The sequence below is a fragment of the Bos indicus x Bos taurus genome, chromosome 12, assembly GCF_003369695.1.
Source record: "Bos indicus x Bos taurus breed Angus x Brahman F1 hybrid chromosome 12, Bos_hybrid_MaternalHap_v2.0, whole genome shotgun sequence".
Taxonomy (NCBI): Eukaryota; Metazoa; Chordata; class Mammalia; order Artiodactyla; family Bovidae; genus Bos; species Bos indicus x Bos taurus.
The window spans coordinates 69,775,413-69,793,303 of NC_040087.1; the positions used below are offsets into that span (position 1 = coordinate 69,775,413).

General features: G+C 44.2%; 1 protein-coding gene across 1 annotated transcript in view; it reads left to right on the top strand.

The window, feature by feature from the left end:
• LOC113902122 (multidrug resistance-associated protein 4-like) overlaps positions 1 to 17,891 on the top strand; it is a 78,926-nt gene that overhangs the window by 47,525 nt on the left and 13,510 nt on the right. The window contains 5 exon segments of the mRNA XM_027557076.1: positions 2,461 to 2,550; positions 4,451 to 4,471; positions 4,473 to 4,643; positions 10,072 to 10,165; positions 10,389 to 10,475. Of these exon segments, the coding sequence (XP_027412877.1) occupies positions 2,461 to 2,550; positions 4,451 to 4,471; positions 4,473 to 4,643; positions 10,072 to 10,165; positions 10,389 to 10,475 (463 nt within the window).

Genomic DNA, 17,891 nt, shown 5'->3' on the forward strand with positions numbered 1-17,891 from the left:
ATTGAATGGTTTGCCTTGGAAACGAACAGAGATCATTCTGTCGTTTTTGAGATTGCATCCAAGTACTGCATTTTGGACTCTCTTGTTGAGTACGATGGCCACTCCATTTCTTCTAAGGAATTCTTGCCCACAGTAGTAGATACAATGGTCATCTGAGTTAAATTCACCCATTCCAGTCATTTTATTTTGCTGATTCCTTAAATGTCAATGTTCACTCTTGCCATCTCCTGTTTGACCACTTCCAATTTGCCTTGATTCATGGACCTAACATTCCAGGTTCATCTACAATATTGCTCTTTACAGCATTGGACTTGGCTTCTGTCACTAGTCACATCCACAGCTGGGTGTTGTTTTTGCTTTGGCTCCGTCTCTTCATTCTTTATGGAGTTATTTCTCCACTGATCTCCAGTAGTATATTGGGCGCCTACTGACCTGGGGAGTTCATCTTTCAGTGTCTTATCTTTTTGCCATTTCATACTGTTCATGGGGTTCTCAAGGCAAGAATACTAAAGTGGTTTGCCATTCCCTTCTCCAGTGGACCACATTTTGTCAGAACTCTCCACCATGACCCGTTTGTCTTGGGTGGCCCTACATGGCATGTCTCATAGTTTCATTGAGTTAGACAAAGCTGTGGTCCATGTGATCAGATTGGTTAGTTTTCTGTGATTGTGGTTTTCAGTCTGTCTGCCTGCTGATGAAGATGGATAAGAGGCTTATGAAAGCTTCTTGATGGGAGAGACTGACTGAGGGGGAAAGTGGAGAAGCTTAAAAGGCTTAAAAAATGTTTCTTGCATATGAAAATGTAGCTTCTTTTGGTAGATCATTCCTTCCTAAAATCTGAAACTAGTTTTTTTGGTGATGAAAAATCATTGTCATTTTTTAAGTATGTGAATGTTGTTTAATTAGTTCAGTCTTTTCTAGAAAAAAATTTCAATTTGATGATTATTCCAGACTTTTAATCCAGACTCTATGCCTTTAGTCTTTTGGGTGTTTTACTTAATAACATGAAACCTTTTTTTTTTTTTTGACATAGCAGTTACTATTTTCTTAACACTAAAGATATGTAAAGATATGCAGATACTCTAGGTCTCTCTGGAATGTGACCTGTGATCAGCATGAGGAGTACTTTGTCCTTCACCCTTGAGTTGGATTATGTGTTGTCATATATACCTTCATGCTTTATATTTTTCTTACAGTAGGAGTACTTTATTGCCCTGTTTAGCCAGGACACATAATGCACGTATCATGTATAAAATTGAGGCTTTATCACTCTGACCCATGGTGTCATAATTAATTTCTTTATTACCCATTGTTTTGTTGTTGGTGTTGAATTAAAGCTCTCTTTAGAGCTTTGAAGATTACTTATAAGAGTTAATTTACCAAGAGTGACTTCTTAATATAAAGTGCCTGTTTGCTTATTGAGCATTACTGAGGTTTGTTCTATCAAAAGAAAATGGAGAGATTAGTGGAGCTTTCAAATTATTTAGGGCTTCCCTTATAGCTCAGTTGGTAAAGAATCCATTTGCAATACAGGAGACCCCAGTTTGATTTCTGGGTTGGGAAGATCCCCTGGAGAAGGAATAGGCTACCTGTCTGGTATTCTTGGGCTTCCCTTGTGGCTCAGTTGGTAAAGAATCCTCCTGCAATGTGGGGGATCTGGGTTTGATCCCTGGGTTGGGAAGATCCCCTAGAGAAGGAAAAAGCTATTCACTCTAGTATTCTGGCCTGGAGAATTCCATGGACTTTATAGTCCATGGGATTGCAAAGAATTGGACAGGACTGAGCGACTTTCACTTTCAATTTATTTATTTAGTAAAAGGCCAGGCATGCCAGGTACTTATGCTGCTGCTTTGTGGAGATTAATGAGCCAGTTAAAACCAAGGGTCCTGATGAAAACTTATAAATGATTAAAAACCTTCTACACTGGATATTGTATTAAGTACATTATTTTAATAAAATAGTGTGCATCATTCAGTTTGCATTTCAGGAAGATGCCTTGTCATGTCTGCTACTAAATTCTGTGGGTGTCTAGAGCTGAATCTATATGTAAATCTGGTAAAAGAAAGAGGCTTCCTAAAGGCAACTTAGATGCACGATACTGGATGCTTGGGGCTGGTGCACTGGGACGACCCAGAGGGATGATATGGGGAGGGAGGAGGGAGGAGGGTTCAGGATGGGGAACATGTGTATACCTGTGGTGGATTCATGTTGATATATGGCAAAACCAATACAATATTGTAAAGTTAAAAAATTAAACAAACAAACAAAAACTACTTCAAACCCCCTAAGTCATAGGATTGGATGAAAAGGCCTTCGGGACACGGTATCTTAAAATAGGAAGGAGAAAAATGTGAGTTAATGTCAGGATATCAGTGACTATTACATTATTTTTTCTACTTTTTAAAGTCATGTGTATTACTTTATTGAAATGGGTACATTTTTATAAACTTTAATTTGCAGGAATCAGAGACCCCAACCCTCCAAGGCCTTTCCTTTACTGTCAGACCTGGTGAACTGTTAGCTGTGGTTGGACCTGTGGGCGCAGGAAGGGTAAGTTGTGATGCCTTTTGTCAGCCTGATGCAATGCCACAGCCCCTGTTCAGACCTCAGAGTGGAGCCCAGAGCTGAGTGTGACTCAGTTTGAGCTAGAATTGGGTATATCTAGAAAGGTGTTTCTCTAAGTACATTAGTTTTGCAAAAAGGTTTCATGGCCAAATACATCGGGATAAATGCACATTGTGTTTTCCTTCTTGATGCTTCATGTGACATGGTTGGGAACTGCTCGTGGGGAGTTTGGACGTCTCAGTGAAGGAGATTATCTATGTGGCAGCTGTTCAGGATGGATGGAGACAGTGGGGGCTTCTTTTTGTCACAGTGGCCCCTCCAGGAAGTCTGGAGGTGGTGAAGGCTCTTCCAGGAAGCTCTGAGCATTTCTTCATGTGACTTGACTTGGTCCCATCAGTGCACATTAGGGAATGTGCAGCCATGTACTGGAGCTAAAGATATAGACATGAGCCAGATCTTGACACCTCTGTCCTCCAGAGGCAACCAGGTTCTGGGGCAAGACAGATATGCAGGCAGACTATTTCAGCCCAGTGTGGTGAGTGCTCTGATGATGTGGACATAGGCATGTCATTTCTCTGTGTTACAAGAGATATAAAGGACATGTACATGTGCACTTAGTGTCCTGTGTTTTGTACAACAAAATACAGAAACCTAAATGTGGGATGTGCACACGAGAGGGTGATGATTTCCTCCATGAAGGAGTTTTTTAAAAATTTATTTTTAATTGGAGGATAATCGCTTTACAATATTGTGTTGGTTTCTGCCATACATCAGCATGAATCAGCCATAGGTATACATATGTTTCCTCTCTCTTGAACCTCTTTCCCACCTCTCATCCCATCCTACCCTCCTAGGTTGTCACAGAGCCCAGAACTTGAATCCCCTGGGCATGATGGACTTCTGGTCTTCAAATACATCAACCTCAGAGTTCTTTTAAATAATAATCTTCTGATATATTTTTTCACACATAGTTATCAATTTTTTTAATATACTTATTTATGTGTTTGGTTGCATTGGGTCTTTGTTGCAGTGCATAGCATCTCTAATTGTGGCATGTGGGCTCAGTTGCCCTGGGCATGTGGGATATTAGTTCCCCCACCAGGGGACCAGGGATCTAACCAGAGCCTCTGGCATTGGAAGATGGATTCTTCTTTTTTTCAGTGTTTATTATCTGGATATAATTATTGTTTTTTTTAGCATTTCCTTTTGTACTGGGGTGTAGCCAGTTAACAATGTTGTGATAGTTTCACGTGAACAGTGAAGGGTGTATGTCAGCCATACGTACACATGTATCCATTCTCCCCCAAATTCCCCTCCCATCCAGGCTGCCACATAACATTGAATAGAGTTCCATGAGCTGTGCAGTAGGTCCTTGCTGGTGATCCATTTTAAATACAGCAGTGTGTACCTACCTGTCCATCCTGAACTCCTAATTATCCCTTCCTCCCATCCTGGAAGGTGGATTCTTAACCACTGGATCACTAGGGAAGCCCCACATAGCTTTTTAAAAACAAGTATTTGTCAAGTAAAAGATACTCAGATGCAGGAACAACTGCATTAAACATCAGATACAGAAAATACACATCCTGCTTGTCTACTCTGCTAGAAAAGGATGTTAAACATTCTTAGTCTTTGCTGAGTAGAGCATTTCATCTGAGGGAACTCAGGCAGAGTAGATTGTTATTGTGTTAATATTCCTTATCAACCTTTAGTTTACGGTGACCAATAATGCTCTTTTCCATTTTTTTCCCTGCAGTATCCAAAGCTGTATTTTATAGTCTTCTGATATCGTGTATCAAGCACCAGGGTGGTGTTGGCTCTGCTGTGGGTCGTGTTCCATTCTAAGTGCACCCTGTTCACCTGTGTGTGTTTCCGTCTGTTGCAGTCATCACTGTTAAGAGCTGTGCTTAGAGGAGCTGCCCCCAAGCCAGGGGAAGTTCAGCGTGCTCGGGAGGATCGCATACGTTTCTCAGCAGCCCTGGGTGTTTCCAGGAACTGTGAAGAGTAACATTTTATTTGGGAATAAATATGAAGAAGAACAATATGAAGAAGTAATAAAGGCTTGTGCTTTGGAAGAGGTGAGTAATGACTCTTGAGTTGCATGTAGTCGAATTTCAAATAATGATAACATTGATTTAAACTCTAAGGTTTGTTAAAAGTTCTTTTTTTTTTGAATCTGAAAGGTCTTATTTGTTGCTTTATGCTGGACTTCTGGGTAAGTATGAAGTCATATATGTTGCTGTTTTAATTCTGGTGTGATAATGATGGTCATAGAATGCCTTTGTTTCATTTGGTGAAGTATCATTCACTTTTAGATTCTTTTTTTAATGGACAGTTAACAAAATTTTGAAGAATAGAGAGTGCCATGTAATGAACCCTCATGTTTGCACCCCCAGGTTCAGCCGGGGTCAGCTGGTGGCCAGTCTTGCTGGGTCTTTACCCCTGCCCTGTGCCACCCCTCCACCCAACACCCCGCCCCATCCCCCAGTATTCCAAAGCAGATCCTAGATCTCAGATAAGTTCATCTGTAAGCATTTCATTGTTGTTTTTCAGTCACAAAGTCCTGTCCAGCTCTTTTCGACTCCATGGACTGCAGCAGGCCAGGCCTCCCTGTCCTTCACCATCTACTGGAGCTTGCTCAAACTCATGTCCATCGAGTTAGTGATGCCATTGAACCATCTAATCCTCTGTTGTCCCCTTCTCCTCCTGCCCTCAATCTTTCCCAGTGTCAGGGTCTTTTTCAATGAGTTGGCACTTGTATCAGTTAGCCAAAGTATTGGAAATTCAGCTTTAGCATCAGTCCTTCCAATGAACATTTAGGGTTGATTTCCTTTAAGTATGCACTGGTTTGATCTCCTTGCAGTCCACGGGACTCTCAAGAGTCTTCTCCAGCACTACAATTCAAAAGTATCAGTTCTTTGGCACTCTGCCTTCTTTATGGTCCAACTCTCACACCCATACGTGACTAATGGAAAAACATAGCTTTGACTATATGGACCTTTGTTGGCAAAGTGATGTCTCTGCTTTTCAATATACTGTTTACGTTTGTAACAGCTTTTCTTCCAAGGAGCAAGCATCTTTTAATTTCATGGCTGCAGTCACTGTCTGCTGTGATTTCTGAGCCCAGGAAAATAAAATCTGTCACTATTTCTACCTTTTCCCCATCTATTTGCCAGGAAGTAACTGTGAAGATAGCTGAGTGCTGAAGAATTGATGCTTTTGAACTGTGGTGTTGAAGACTCTTGAGAGTCCCTTGGACTGCAAGGAGATCAAAACAGTCCATTCTAAAGGAGATCAGTCCTGGGTGTTCATTGGAAGGACTGATGCTAAAGCTGAAACTCCAATACTTTGGCCACCTCATGTGAAGAGTTGATTCATTGGAAAAGACTGTAATGCTGGGAGGGATTGGGGGCAGGAGGAGAAGGGGACGACAGAGGATGAGGTGGCTGGATGGCATCACCGACCTGATGGACATGAGTTTGGGTGAACCCCGGGAGTTGGTGATGGACAGGGGGGCCTGGCGTGTTATTTATGGGGTCACAGAGAGTCAGACGTGACTGAGTGACTGAATTGAACTGAATGGGGCCAGATGCCACATAAATCATCAATAAACATATTCTGTTACCATAAGCAATATAGTATGTAACATTTTATATTATCATTAACCACTTTTAAAAACTTAATTTTTTAAAACAAGTTTAAAAAAGTCTTTTAAGGATTTTAAAAAGTTTTAGGCATTACCTAGTTACAGGTATCATGTTGATAAATTCTGGTTTGATATTTTCCCATATATATTGCTTGAACTTACAAAGCCCTCTTGGACGCCTGTAAGTTTATACTTTCATATTTACACATTCCTGGCGACTTGGACATTTTCTTTTCAGGTTGCCTTGACAATCATAGATAATAAGATCCTTCTGTGTCTAGGTATAGAGGCCTTCAAGACTTGAGTTATTTTAGTGTTGCCTTCATTTCAGATATAATCTTTGGTCACCCCCTGGGCCATGTGATGTGAAAGAACAATAGGCTATGAAGTGGTTCAAAAGGACATGATCTGGTTCAGATTCCAGCTCTTCTGTTTAACAGCTGACCATCCTCAGACCAGTGATACGACCTCACTTAGTCTCAGTTTCCTCATCTGTGAAATGGGGCCAGTGCTTCCTGTGAGCTTGTTGTGAGGATTAGAGATAATCAGCATCAGGGTCCAGCACAGAGCTTGGTGCACAGATCTTACCCCCCATGACCTGAGAGAAGCCATGTACATGTGTACAAATGATGGAGCAGAATAAGATGGTCTTTCATGAGAGATGAGAGATGTAAACAGAGCCTTAGGAAGCCAGCAGGTAGAGATGAGTCCAAGATGGTTTCATGCGAGAGTACACTTGGGATGAGCCTGGGAAAATGGGCAGGATATTGACAGGCTGTGAGAGGAGGGGTGATTCCATATGGAAGAAAAGCTGTGAAGGAAGCAGGGCTCCTGCTGCTTGACTCTAGAGTCCAGCCCTCCTCTGCCAGGGCCTCACGTCCGGACCCACATTTACCATTTCAGCAGTCTGCTCCGTGGTGCTTCTACTGTTAAGTCTCCACCATCACTGAAGGGCCCTTGATGTGCTTCTGGATGGATGGCATCAGATCTGCTTTGCCATTTCCTAGTTTGCCTCTAGTGTGTGTGTCTGCTGTCCAGTGAGAATTGGGGAAACTTAAAGGAAAATAACGTGAATAAGAACACCTGTCAGTTGGGGAATTGTAGTCTATATGCAAGTCAGGCTTTTCCCTGTAACCTAATTGGAAAATGGTGGCTAGGAATTTAGCCTGACTTGGATTTTGTTGCAAATCCTGTGAAATGGTTTTCCCATTTGGGGCTGGTCCGTGAATAATGTTCAGAGTCAACAACACAGTCACAGTCTTGCTACCAAACTCAGAGAGAGCCTGTTTCTTGTGCCCTAACTGTGCTAAGTGAATGTGTGGATTTAGGTGCTTTTTCTAGAACATGGTTAAGGTTGCTGTGCTATGACGTGTTACTATTTTGTTAAGCAAAATGAAACAATGTAGAATCAAAGCATAAAAGCTACTGCTGCTAAGTCACTTCAGTCGTGTCTGACTCTGTGCGACCCCATAGATGGCAGCCCACCAGGCTCCACCATCCCTGGGATTCTCCAGGCAAGAACACTAGAGTGGGTTGCCATTTCCTTCTCCAATGCAGGAAAGTGAAAAGTGAAAGTGAAGTCGCTCAGTCATGTCTGACTCTTCACGACCCCATGGACTGCAGCCTACCAGGCTCCTCAAGCTAAGTGGAGCAGTTTTCAAGGACTTCAACAGTGAAACAGAGGCCAGTATATGTGTGTGTGTGTATGTAGGGCTGGGAACCTGTTTAAAGTGGCTCATTGTTGTTCATGAAAACCAAATCAAGAGATGGTAATAACTTCTGAACTCAACAATGAAAGATGATGAAAGATGATGAATTTTCATGACAGATCAGTTGCTGCCTTTCATTGGATATAACCTACTTAAGCTTTGAGTGAGCAGGGACCCTGTGTGTCTGTGTGCCTGTCAGGGAGGGAGGGTTACGATGGACACTCTTTCTTCTCTTTATGGTCATGTGCTTTGCATGTTATGACCCACACTGTGAATGTGGTTGCACTGTTGGTTTGATGGGAAAATAGGCATCAGCCACCAGTAGCAAGTTACAATCAATTCCAGTCCTTTTTCCATTTATAGAGGGTGTTCTCACTTTTGAGTTTAGTGACTCTTGTTTTTGTAGCACATTCTGTAGAAGAGGAATGTGAGACTTAGGGAGATCAAAGGACTTGTTTCTCATGCAGACTCCAGTGTGCTACCCGTTTTCTCCCCAAATTTGCTAAAGTAGAAACAGAGAGTGAGGGCGTCATCTGCAGAAAGGTACTGCTGTGTATCTTAGGTTGATGCCTGAGGGGTTTAGTAGATAATTCAAAGATTTCTAACATAATAATTGTGTAACAAAACCTGATAGTTATCTTGTTATTGGGGGATATTGTTGTCATTGTTTTTTTAATTTCCCTAGATACTCTGGGGAAAATAGACTGATTTGTCCATTTACTTCTTAAATAATATTCAAATATAGCTTATGGGAGATTCCCAGATCCTCAAGTCAAAGCTTCATATCCTTCTTAACTTTGAGTTTTTCCTGCTTTCACAGACAAGCATCTACTTAGTCCAGCTGATCTGCTTGGTGTCCCTCAAGCACGTTGTTTCTTTCCTTTTGGTTTTCCTGCCCAGCCTGCTCTTTCTGCTCCCATTTCTCTACAGACCTTGTCTGTCTCTCTATGAATTGCCTTAATTATCACTGTGAAGACATTGGTGAGGTGTTATCCCTTCTCTGAAAGTGAGAAGCAGAGACCAAGATCAGGAAAACTGGTAACTTGAGATAAAACAAGTCCTGTGCCTTCACCTCTTGGGCTTCCAGCTCTCACACCTGTGTCTCTAGCACAGACCTTTGCACCTGCATGTCCAGCTGCACCGTGATGTCACCGAGAGCTCATCTCAGCTTGTCCACAAGTGATGTCTCCTAAACCTGCCTCCACCATCTTCCCCCGCTCAGTAAATGGAGACCCTGTCCTTCCCCTTCTTCACTCCAGACACCACAGTCTCCTCTTCTCTTTACAGCCCACACCCATCCTGTCCGCAGGTCTTACAACTCTGCCTTCCAAATGTGTCTGGAGTGTAACCCCGTCTCTCCATTCCCACTGTTTTCTAGCTTATTCCAGTAATGTCCTCACTTGTATCTACCTTTACCCTTCCCCACTTACTGCCTGGTTTCTGCAAAGCACAGGAGTTTCCTTGTAAACCTCAGACCATGTCAGTCCTCCCCACCCCCTCCTCCTCTTACTGGAGTGCCCCCAGGCTCCTCCTGCTCTGTCTCCACCCTCACCCCCTCATTCTCACTCTGCTCTCCTGCCTCCTTGTCCTGAACCCCTTGGGCATCTCCCCATAGCCCCTGCACTCGCCCCTCCCTCTGTGAGGACCAGCCTCTCCAGGTCTGCCTGAGCCCCTCCCCACCCCCAGATCTGCTCACACCCTCTCTGAGCAGAGCCCTCACACCCCAGTGTGGACTCACTTCCCTCCTTCACTCTCCATCCCCCTGAGCCAGCTTCCTTTTCCTTCTTGTCCTCAGTCCTTGTGCTCAGGTTAATTTTCCATATCACCTATCTCCCAGCACGGAAAGAAATTCTAAGAGCTCCGTTTCCTCGTGGCAGAATTCATTGTGCCCAGAATGGTGCCTGGTGTATAGTCAATCCTCAATAAATATGTGTTAAAGTGGTAAAATGCATAAATGCTTTGAAAAAATACAGAATGAAAAAAGTGAAAAGCCCTGAGAGTTTAATTTTCCTGGTTCCAATTTAGTCACTATGAAATAAGCACATTGCTGTTGATTAAACACTTGTATGAAGAACTGATGCTAAAAGGTTAGGATGGCAGGAGGACACATTTTAAACATTTTTCTTTTTTCCGTTTTCTATCTCCACACAGGATTTTCAGAATTTGAAGGAAAGAGATCTAACTGTGGCAGGAGATGGAGGAACCCCACTGAGTGAAGGACAGAAAGCCCTGTCAGCCTCACCAGGTAAATGGGGTTTCAGTTGCCATCCTGCCCCTCTTCCTCTGTGGCTCCTAGTGGACATGAGCACGCAGACCCCGCTCACTGGGTGGGCCTGTGTGAAGCAAGGTCTTGGCCCTTTCCCTGGGCTTGTAGAAGGAACCTGGTGTTGTCGGACACCATCATGATTCAGAGATGAGACCCAGGGAGTGTGAAGTGTCCTTTCCTGACGTCTCTCCACATTTTCTAGAGCCATGTATCAGGATGCAGACATCTACCTCCTGGACAATCCGCTCAGCTCAGTGGACTCAGAAGTCAGCAGGCACTTGTTCTAACAGTGAGTTTGCATGTGTTTTATATCATTTTTTCTTTCCAGGAACCCTGAAGGGATCAGGAAAGGGAGCTCAGGAAAGCCTTTGTGCGAGACTCAACTCCCTCTGCTCTGGTGTTCCTCCCTCCCTTCTCTTCCCTCCACAGAAGATCCATCATAGAGAAATCTTACATCATGATGAGGTCAGGAGAGGAAAATACAGCAGGTGCTTCCAGTGTGTGGAGGAGAGTGGGGTCCATGCTTTAGGGAGAGAGGGATAGATGGCAGATTCCCCCATGACTTGCAGTTGATGGATCCAGACCCCAGGGATAAGCAGGGCAATGTAAAAATTTTAAATCGGAGAGTAGGACTTGGTAACCTGGTAACTGGATGCCAGTCCTTTTTCCTCCATTGTGTGTTGAAGGCACATTGCTGCTGCTTCTGCTAAGTCACTTGACTCGTGTCCGACTCTGTGTGACCCCATAGACGACAGCCCATCAGGCTCCCCCGTCCCTGGAATTCTCCAGGCAAGAACACCGGAGTGGGTTGCCATTTCCTTCTCCAGTGCAGGAAAGTGAAAAGTGAAAGTGAAGTCGCTCAATCGTGTCTGACTCTTAGCAACCCCATGGACTGCAGCCCACCAGGCTCCTCCGTTCATGGGATTTTCCAGGCAAGAGTACTGGAGTGGGGTGCCATTACCTTCTCCTGAAGGCACATTAGAAGTGAAGTTTTCAGTACCAACATAGGACTTCCATGGAAAGACTATTGGTTTTTGCTTATTAATTAATCTGTTGCTTTGGAAATACTTAATAAAGACTAAAATTTACAAATGATTTATTTCACATCTGAGTATAACTCAGTTGTTTTACATTGCTTCATGGATTCTTACTAGAATTAATAGTTAGACCCTTGTGTAGGTTTACCTTGAATTTGAAACTCGGTATCTTGGTTGAAGTCCTGACTCTCACTTTATTTCTGGAATTTGTTGTCAGTGGCTCTTTCTTGGCCACAGAACTCCTGGAGGAGAAGAGCTCTGATGCTTTTCTGTCCTAACACACGCTGACTGACGCCTCCGGTGGAGTCTAGACTGGCCTCTTTGTAAGCCTCATGAATTCGCTTTTTCTGAAACAGCCTCCACATCTACCCCACAGTTAGTTCCCTTGCTGTTGTTCACCTTGTAAAGCCAATGAGCTTTCCAGCTGCACTTATTAATGTCCTGCTGTATACACTGAGATCGATGCCCTTACAGATGTTCCTACACAAAGCCTCTTAGTTTATAAGGAGGACGGTGAGCCAGGAGAGGGGAAGGACCACACTGGGCAGAATAAGGGAGACTAGGATGCCCAGCTCTCATTCCTGCCTCTGAGGAACCTGTCTCTACATGGAGCTGGTTAAGACAGATGCCTGGGAAAGCTCAGCAGAGTCACGGTTTAGAGAGTTTCCATACAGGGTAGGAAGTACTAAGTGGAAGCGGAAGTGGCAGCTGGAGGGTTTCACTGAAGTTGGAAGGTTCCCTGTCCCGGGGCTGGGCGGGCAGTGCCCTGGGGCCTGCGGGCTGGGCAGATATGTGGAGGCTGAGAAGAGGACCCAGTCCTTTGCTGAAGGAAGAGGAGAAGCTCAGGTGTGGAGGGAGGAGGAAGCAGGGCTGTGAGGAGGACAACAGGCATATCCTCGCCTGGAGGAGGCGGGGTGTTCGGTAGAGAGAAGCTGTTTGGGAATTCTCGTTGTGAGGTCCTGTATTAGTTTCTAGGACTGTGTCCATCCAGGCTGCTCTCACAGGAACCAGAGCTGGGTGGCTTAGAAATAATGGAAGTTTATCTATCTCGGTTCTGGAGGCTGAGAAAGTCCAAGTCAGGGTGCTGGCAGATTCAGCATCTGGTGAGGGTCTGATTCCAGTGTCCTCTTGTGCTGGAAGGGTGAGGGAGCCCTGTGGTTCCTTTTATCAGGACACTAATCCCTTTCATGGAGGCTCCACCCTCATGACCCAATCACCTCCTGATGGCCCCACCTCCTAATACCAACACAGTGAGGATTAGGTTTTAATGCATGAATTTTGAGGACAAAAGCATTCAGTCTATAGCAAACTGTCACAGATGGAGGTGCTTAGAGAACAGAAATTGATTCTCTCATGGTTGTCGAGGCTGGGAGTTCAGCGCGTGGGCAGCTTTGGTCTCTGCTGAGCATGCCTTCTCACCCGCTGGCGGTGGCCACCGCGCGGTGTCCTCACGCGGTCTCCCCTCTGTCCTTGAGCACCCCTGTGTCTCTGTCCTTTCTTATAAAAAAGTTTTTATTGAAATATGGTTAATTTACAATATTGTGTTACAATATTGTACAGCAAAATGGCTCAGTTATACACAGCTATACATTCTTTTTAATAGTCTTTTCTGTTATGGTTTATCTCAGGATATTGAATATCCTGAATACAGTTCTCTGCACTATACCATAGGACGGTGTTGTCTGGCCATTATACACATAATAGTTCGCATCTGCTAACCCCAAATTCCCAGTCCATCTCTCCCCCACACCCCCTCCATCCATGCAATCCCAAATCTGTTCACTGTCTGTGAGTCTGTTTCTGTTTTGTAGATAGGTTCATTTTTGCCATTTTTTAGATTCCACATATAAGTGATACGTGATATCTTTCTCTTTCTGACTTACTTCACTTAGTATGATAAAGTCTAGGTCCATCCATATTTCTGCAAATGGTATTCTTTCTTTCTTTTTATTTTATGGCTGAGTAGTATTGCATCATCTATATGTATCATATCTTCTTTACCCATTCATTTGTCTATGGACATTTAGGTTGTTTCCGTGTTTTGGCTATTGTGAATAGGTTTGCTATGAACATAGGGTTGCGTGTGTCTTTTTGATTTATAGTTTCCCCCAGATATATGCCCAGAAATGGGATTACTGGATTATAAGATAATTCTGTTTTTAGTTTTCTGAGGAATCTCCATACTGTTTTCCATAATGCCTGCAACAACTGATAATCCCACCAGCAGTGTAGACTGGTTCTCTTTACTCCATTCCCCCTCAGCCACTGTTATTTTAATGCTGGCCATTCTCACTAGTGTGAGGTGATACCAGATTGTAGTTTTGATTTGCATTTCTCCAATAATTCACAATGGTGAGCTTCTTTTGGCCATCTGTGTCTGTCCTTTGGAGAAATGTTTATTTAGTTCTGCCTATTTTTTGATTGGATTTTTTGTTGTTGTTGAGTTGTATGAGCTGTTTGTATATTTTGGAAATTAAGCCCTTGTTGGTCACGTCACTTGTAGTATTTTTTTCCCATTCTGTAAGTTGTCTCTTCATTGTGTTTATGGTTTCCTTTACTGTGCAAAAGCTTGTAAGTTTGATTAGGTCCTATTTGTTTACTTTTTTTTTAATTAAAAATAATTATTTGTTTATGGCTGTGCTGGCTCTTTGTTGGTGGGGCTTTCTCTCTAGTTGTGATGAGCAGGGGCTTCTCTCTAGTTGCAGTGTGGGCTTCTCATTTCAGTGGCTCCTCTTGAGCAGAGCACCGGCTCTAGGGTGTGTGGGCTCAGTAGTTGAGGCTCCTGGACCCCAGAGCACAGACCCGGTAGTTGTGGTCCATGGACTGAGTTGCTCCGTGGTATGTGGGACCCTCCTGGACCAGGGATCGAAACCATGTCTCCTGCATTGGCACATGGGTTCTTTACCAGTGAGCCACCAGGAAAGCCCTTTTTGTATATTTTTGCTTATATTTCTATTGCCTTAGGAGAGTGACCTAAGGAAACATTGGTATAATTTATGTCAGAGAATGTTTGCCTCTAATCTCTTCTAGCAGTTTTATGGTGACAGTCTTATGATTAAGTCGTTAAGCCATTTTGAGTTTATTTTTGTGCATGGTGGGAGGGTGTGTTCCCATGTCATTGATTTGCAGTCCTGTGTCTCTGTCCTTGTGTCTTAGTCTCTGCTTCATCTAAACACACCAGTCAGATTAGATTAGGTCCAGTATGATTAAGGGTAATGATTAATTCTTTAAAGTTCCTGTCATCAAATTCTAAGGAACTGATGGTTAAAGTGTCAAGTGAATCTGAGAAATAGCCAAGTGAAGAGATTTCAGCAGAGTCCAGTGTGTGAGAGGGAGACGTGTGAGGAGCTCTGAGCTCTGGACACGAGGAGCTGGGATTCCACGTTCACTGGGGTCATTAGTCTTTGGTGGGACCTGCCCGGCTGTAAAATGTGCTGAGTGTTGGGGTAATGAAAGAGTCGTGGAGATGGATGGTGGTGATGGCTGCACAACTATGTGAATGTACTTAGTGCCACTGGGCTGTATGCTTAAAATTGTTAAAATGGTAAATTTCATGTTATATACATTGTAACACTTACACAAACCTGCATAGTAGCACTGAATCTTTGAGAACATGAGAGAACAGGGCAGATGACACATGGTGTGGCCTCCAGTTCTCTGATCTGTCCTCCCACCTTCTCCTTTTCATGACTTGATGAATTTTTCATTAGAGAAGTGCCTGTGTCTTGTCATGAGTTCAGTGACAGGAGCTAGTGCTGTGACAGCGATTCCCTACCCCCACCCTCCTGGCATCGTGCGTATCTCAGCATCTTTATTCCCAGGACCCTACCTTGAACTCACAAATGTGTGTCATCCCATCTTGTGAGCATCTGCATAAGTTTCCCATCAGGGCAGGAACAGATCCTACTGGCTGTTGCATCCATGTCACAGGGGAAGGCAATTGGTGTGAAGTACAGTGTGCTGATCACAGAAGTTGTCCTGAGTTATTTTTTGAACAGAGGAGATATTTACAAAATCCTCTCAAATATTTTGGGTGTACCACTTTGGATATATACTTGAGAGAAACAGGCTTAAGACAGTTGTTTGCTAATCAGAACCACATTCTCTAGGGTGATTTAAAGCAAAAGCAGGGAGTATGAAAGAAATTTAGGAAATCACTCAGCAGCAACTGGAGAGTGTTCTCAAGCTAGAGAATTGGATGGAACAATATGCTGTGAGAGATGGTGGTCACGTGGAAGGTTAGTCATGTGAAGGGTTCTGTATTAAATGTGAACGAATCACACTTCTACTTACAATGAACAGATTCCTTCAGTCATGAAGGAAGGTCATTAAGGTTGTGAGTTTTACAATTTATGCTGTGAATACTAAATGGGTTCTGTCACCCACAGAAGGTTAGGGGCCTTGGGTGAACTGATGCTGTCTCACCTGTGTCCAGCTGTGGATCCTGTCCTGGTTCAGCCCCAAATCCCAGACCCCCGCCTCCTGCATTATCAAGTCTTTGGGTCTGTCCTGATCAGACTCCCATGCTGTTGTCTACACAGCTCACTCTCCTGCTCCAGCCCTTCTCAGACCCCTCTTCACATTTAGGGAGCAGCTCCAGGTCCTCAGACAGAGAACAGGCTTCCTTGCCGTCTGCCCCCCTCAGCCTTTCCGGCTCCACCCCCACTCTGTGTCTGGCTGTGCAGGCTCTGTGGGGTCCTTTCTCACCCCATCTGTCTGTGCACACTGGTTCCTCTGTCCCAGAGCCAGGAGCAGTGCGCAGGATCCAGAAGGAAGGTGGCCCTGCCGTTCCCTCCCGCTCCTCCAGGGGGCGCTCATGCCCTCTGTGGGTGCACTTGACCATTTATGAGTCCCCCCACTGGCACCCCACTCCAGTGCTCTTGCCTGGAGAATCCCATGGATGGAGGAGCCTGGTGGGCTGCAGTCCATGGGGTCAAGAAGAGTCGGACACTACTGAGCGACTTCACTTTCACTTTTCACTTTCACCCATTGGAGAAGGAAATGGCAACCCACTCCAATGTTCTTGACTGGAGAATCCCAGGGATGGTGGAGCCTGGTGGGCTGCCATCTATGGGGTTGCACAGAGTCGGACATGACTGAAGTGACTTAGAAGCAGCAGCAGTAGCAGCCATCTGCCCCCAAGCTGTGAATGCAGGAAGGTGCTTTAGCCCAGCGTGTTCTGTTTCAGGACCCCTGCACTTGCTGTGTCTTCTTCCAGGATGTTTCTCTAGACAGTCTCAGGGCTCCCGTGTCTCCCCAGAAAAGTGAAAATCGCTCAGTCATGTCCAACTTTGTGACTTCATGGACTATACAGTCCATGGAATTCTCCAGACCAGAATACTGAAGTGGGTGGCCTTTCCCTTCTCCAAAGGATCTTCCCACCCCAGGGATCAAATCCAGGTCTCTTGCATTGCAGGTGGATTCTTTAGCAGCTGAGCCACAGGGGAATCCAAGCAATATTGTAGTGGGTAGTCTATCCCTTCTCCAGCATATCTCCCCGACCCAGGAATCGAACTAGGGTCGCCTGCATTGCAGGCAGATTCTTTACCAGCTGAGCTGTCAGGGACCAGCCCTTATATAGGATTATATGTGGGATTATAGGATTAATACAGCCTTTATATAGGAATAACAGCCAAACAACTGGTAGCTGCTCAGTAATTTCTATGTCATGACTTGGAAATCTTTACTCTAAAAACTTGGAAAACAGCTGTTGGTGCCTCCTTCACTGGACTACTTTTTAGAATTTTTTCAGTTCAGTTTAGTCGCACAGTCATGTCTGACTCTTTGCGACCCCATGAGCTGCAGCACGCCAGGCCTCCCTGTCCATCACCAACTCCTGGAGTCTACCCAAACCCATGTCCATCGAGTTGGTGATGTCATCCAGCCATCTCATCCTCTGTATTCCCTTTTTTCTCCTGCGCTCAATCTTTCCCAGCATCAGGGTCTTTTCAAATGAGTTAGTTCTTCGCATCAGGTGGCCAAAGTATTGGAGTTTCAGCTTTAACATCAGTCCTTCCAATGAACACCCAGGACTGATCTCCTTCGGGATGGACTGGTTGGATCTCCTTGCAGTCCAAGGGACTCTCAAGAGTCTTCTCCAACACCACAGTTCAAAAGCATCAGTTCTTCGGCTCTCAGCAACTCTCACATCCATACACGACCACTGGAAAAACCATAGCCTTGACTAGATGGACCTTTGTTGGCAAAGTAATGTCTCTGCTTTTGAATATGCTATCTAGATTGGTCATAACTTTTCTTCCAAGGAGTAAGCATCTTTTAATTTCATGGCTGCAGTCACCATCTGCAGTGATTTTGGAGCCCAGAAAAATAAAGTCTAACACTGTTTCCACTGTTTCCCCATCTATTTCCCATGAAGTGATTGGATCAGATGCCATGATCTTAGTTTTCTGAATGTTGAGATTTAAGCCAACTTTTTCAGTCTCCACTTTCACTTTCATCAAGAGGCTTTTTATTTCCTCTTTACTTTCTGCCATAAGGGTGGTGTCATCTGCATATCTGAGGTTACTGATATTTTCCCCAGCAATCTTGATTCCAGCTTGTGCTTCTTCCAGCCCAGCGTTTCTCATGATGTACTCTGCATAGAAGTTAAATAAGCAGGGTGACAATATACAGCCTTGATGTACTCCTTTTCCTATTTGGAACCAGTC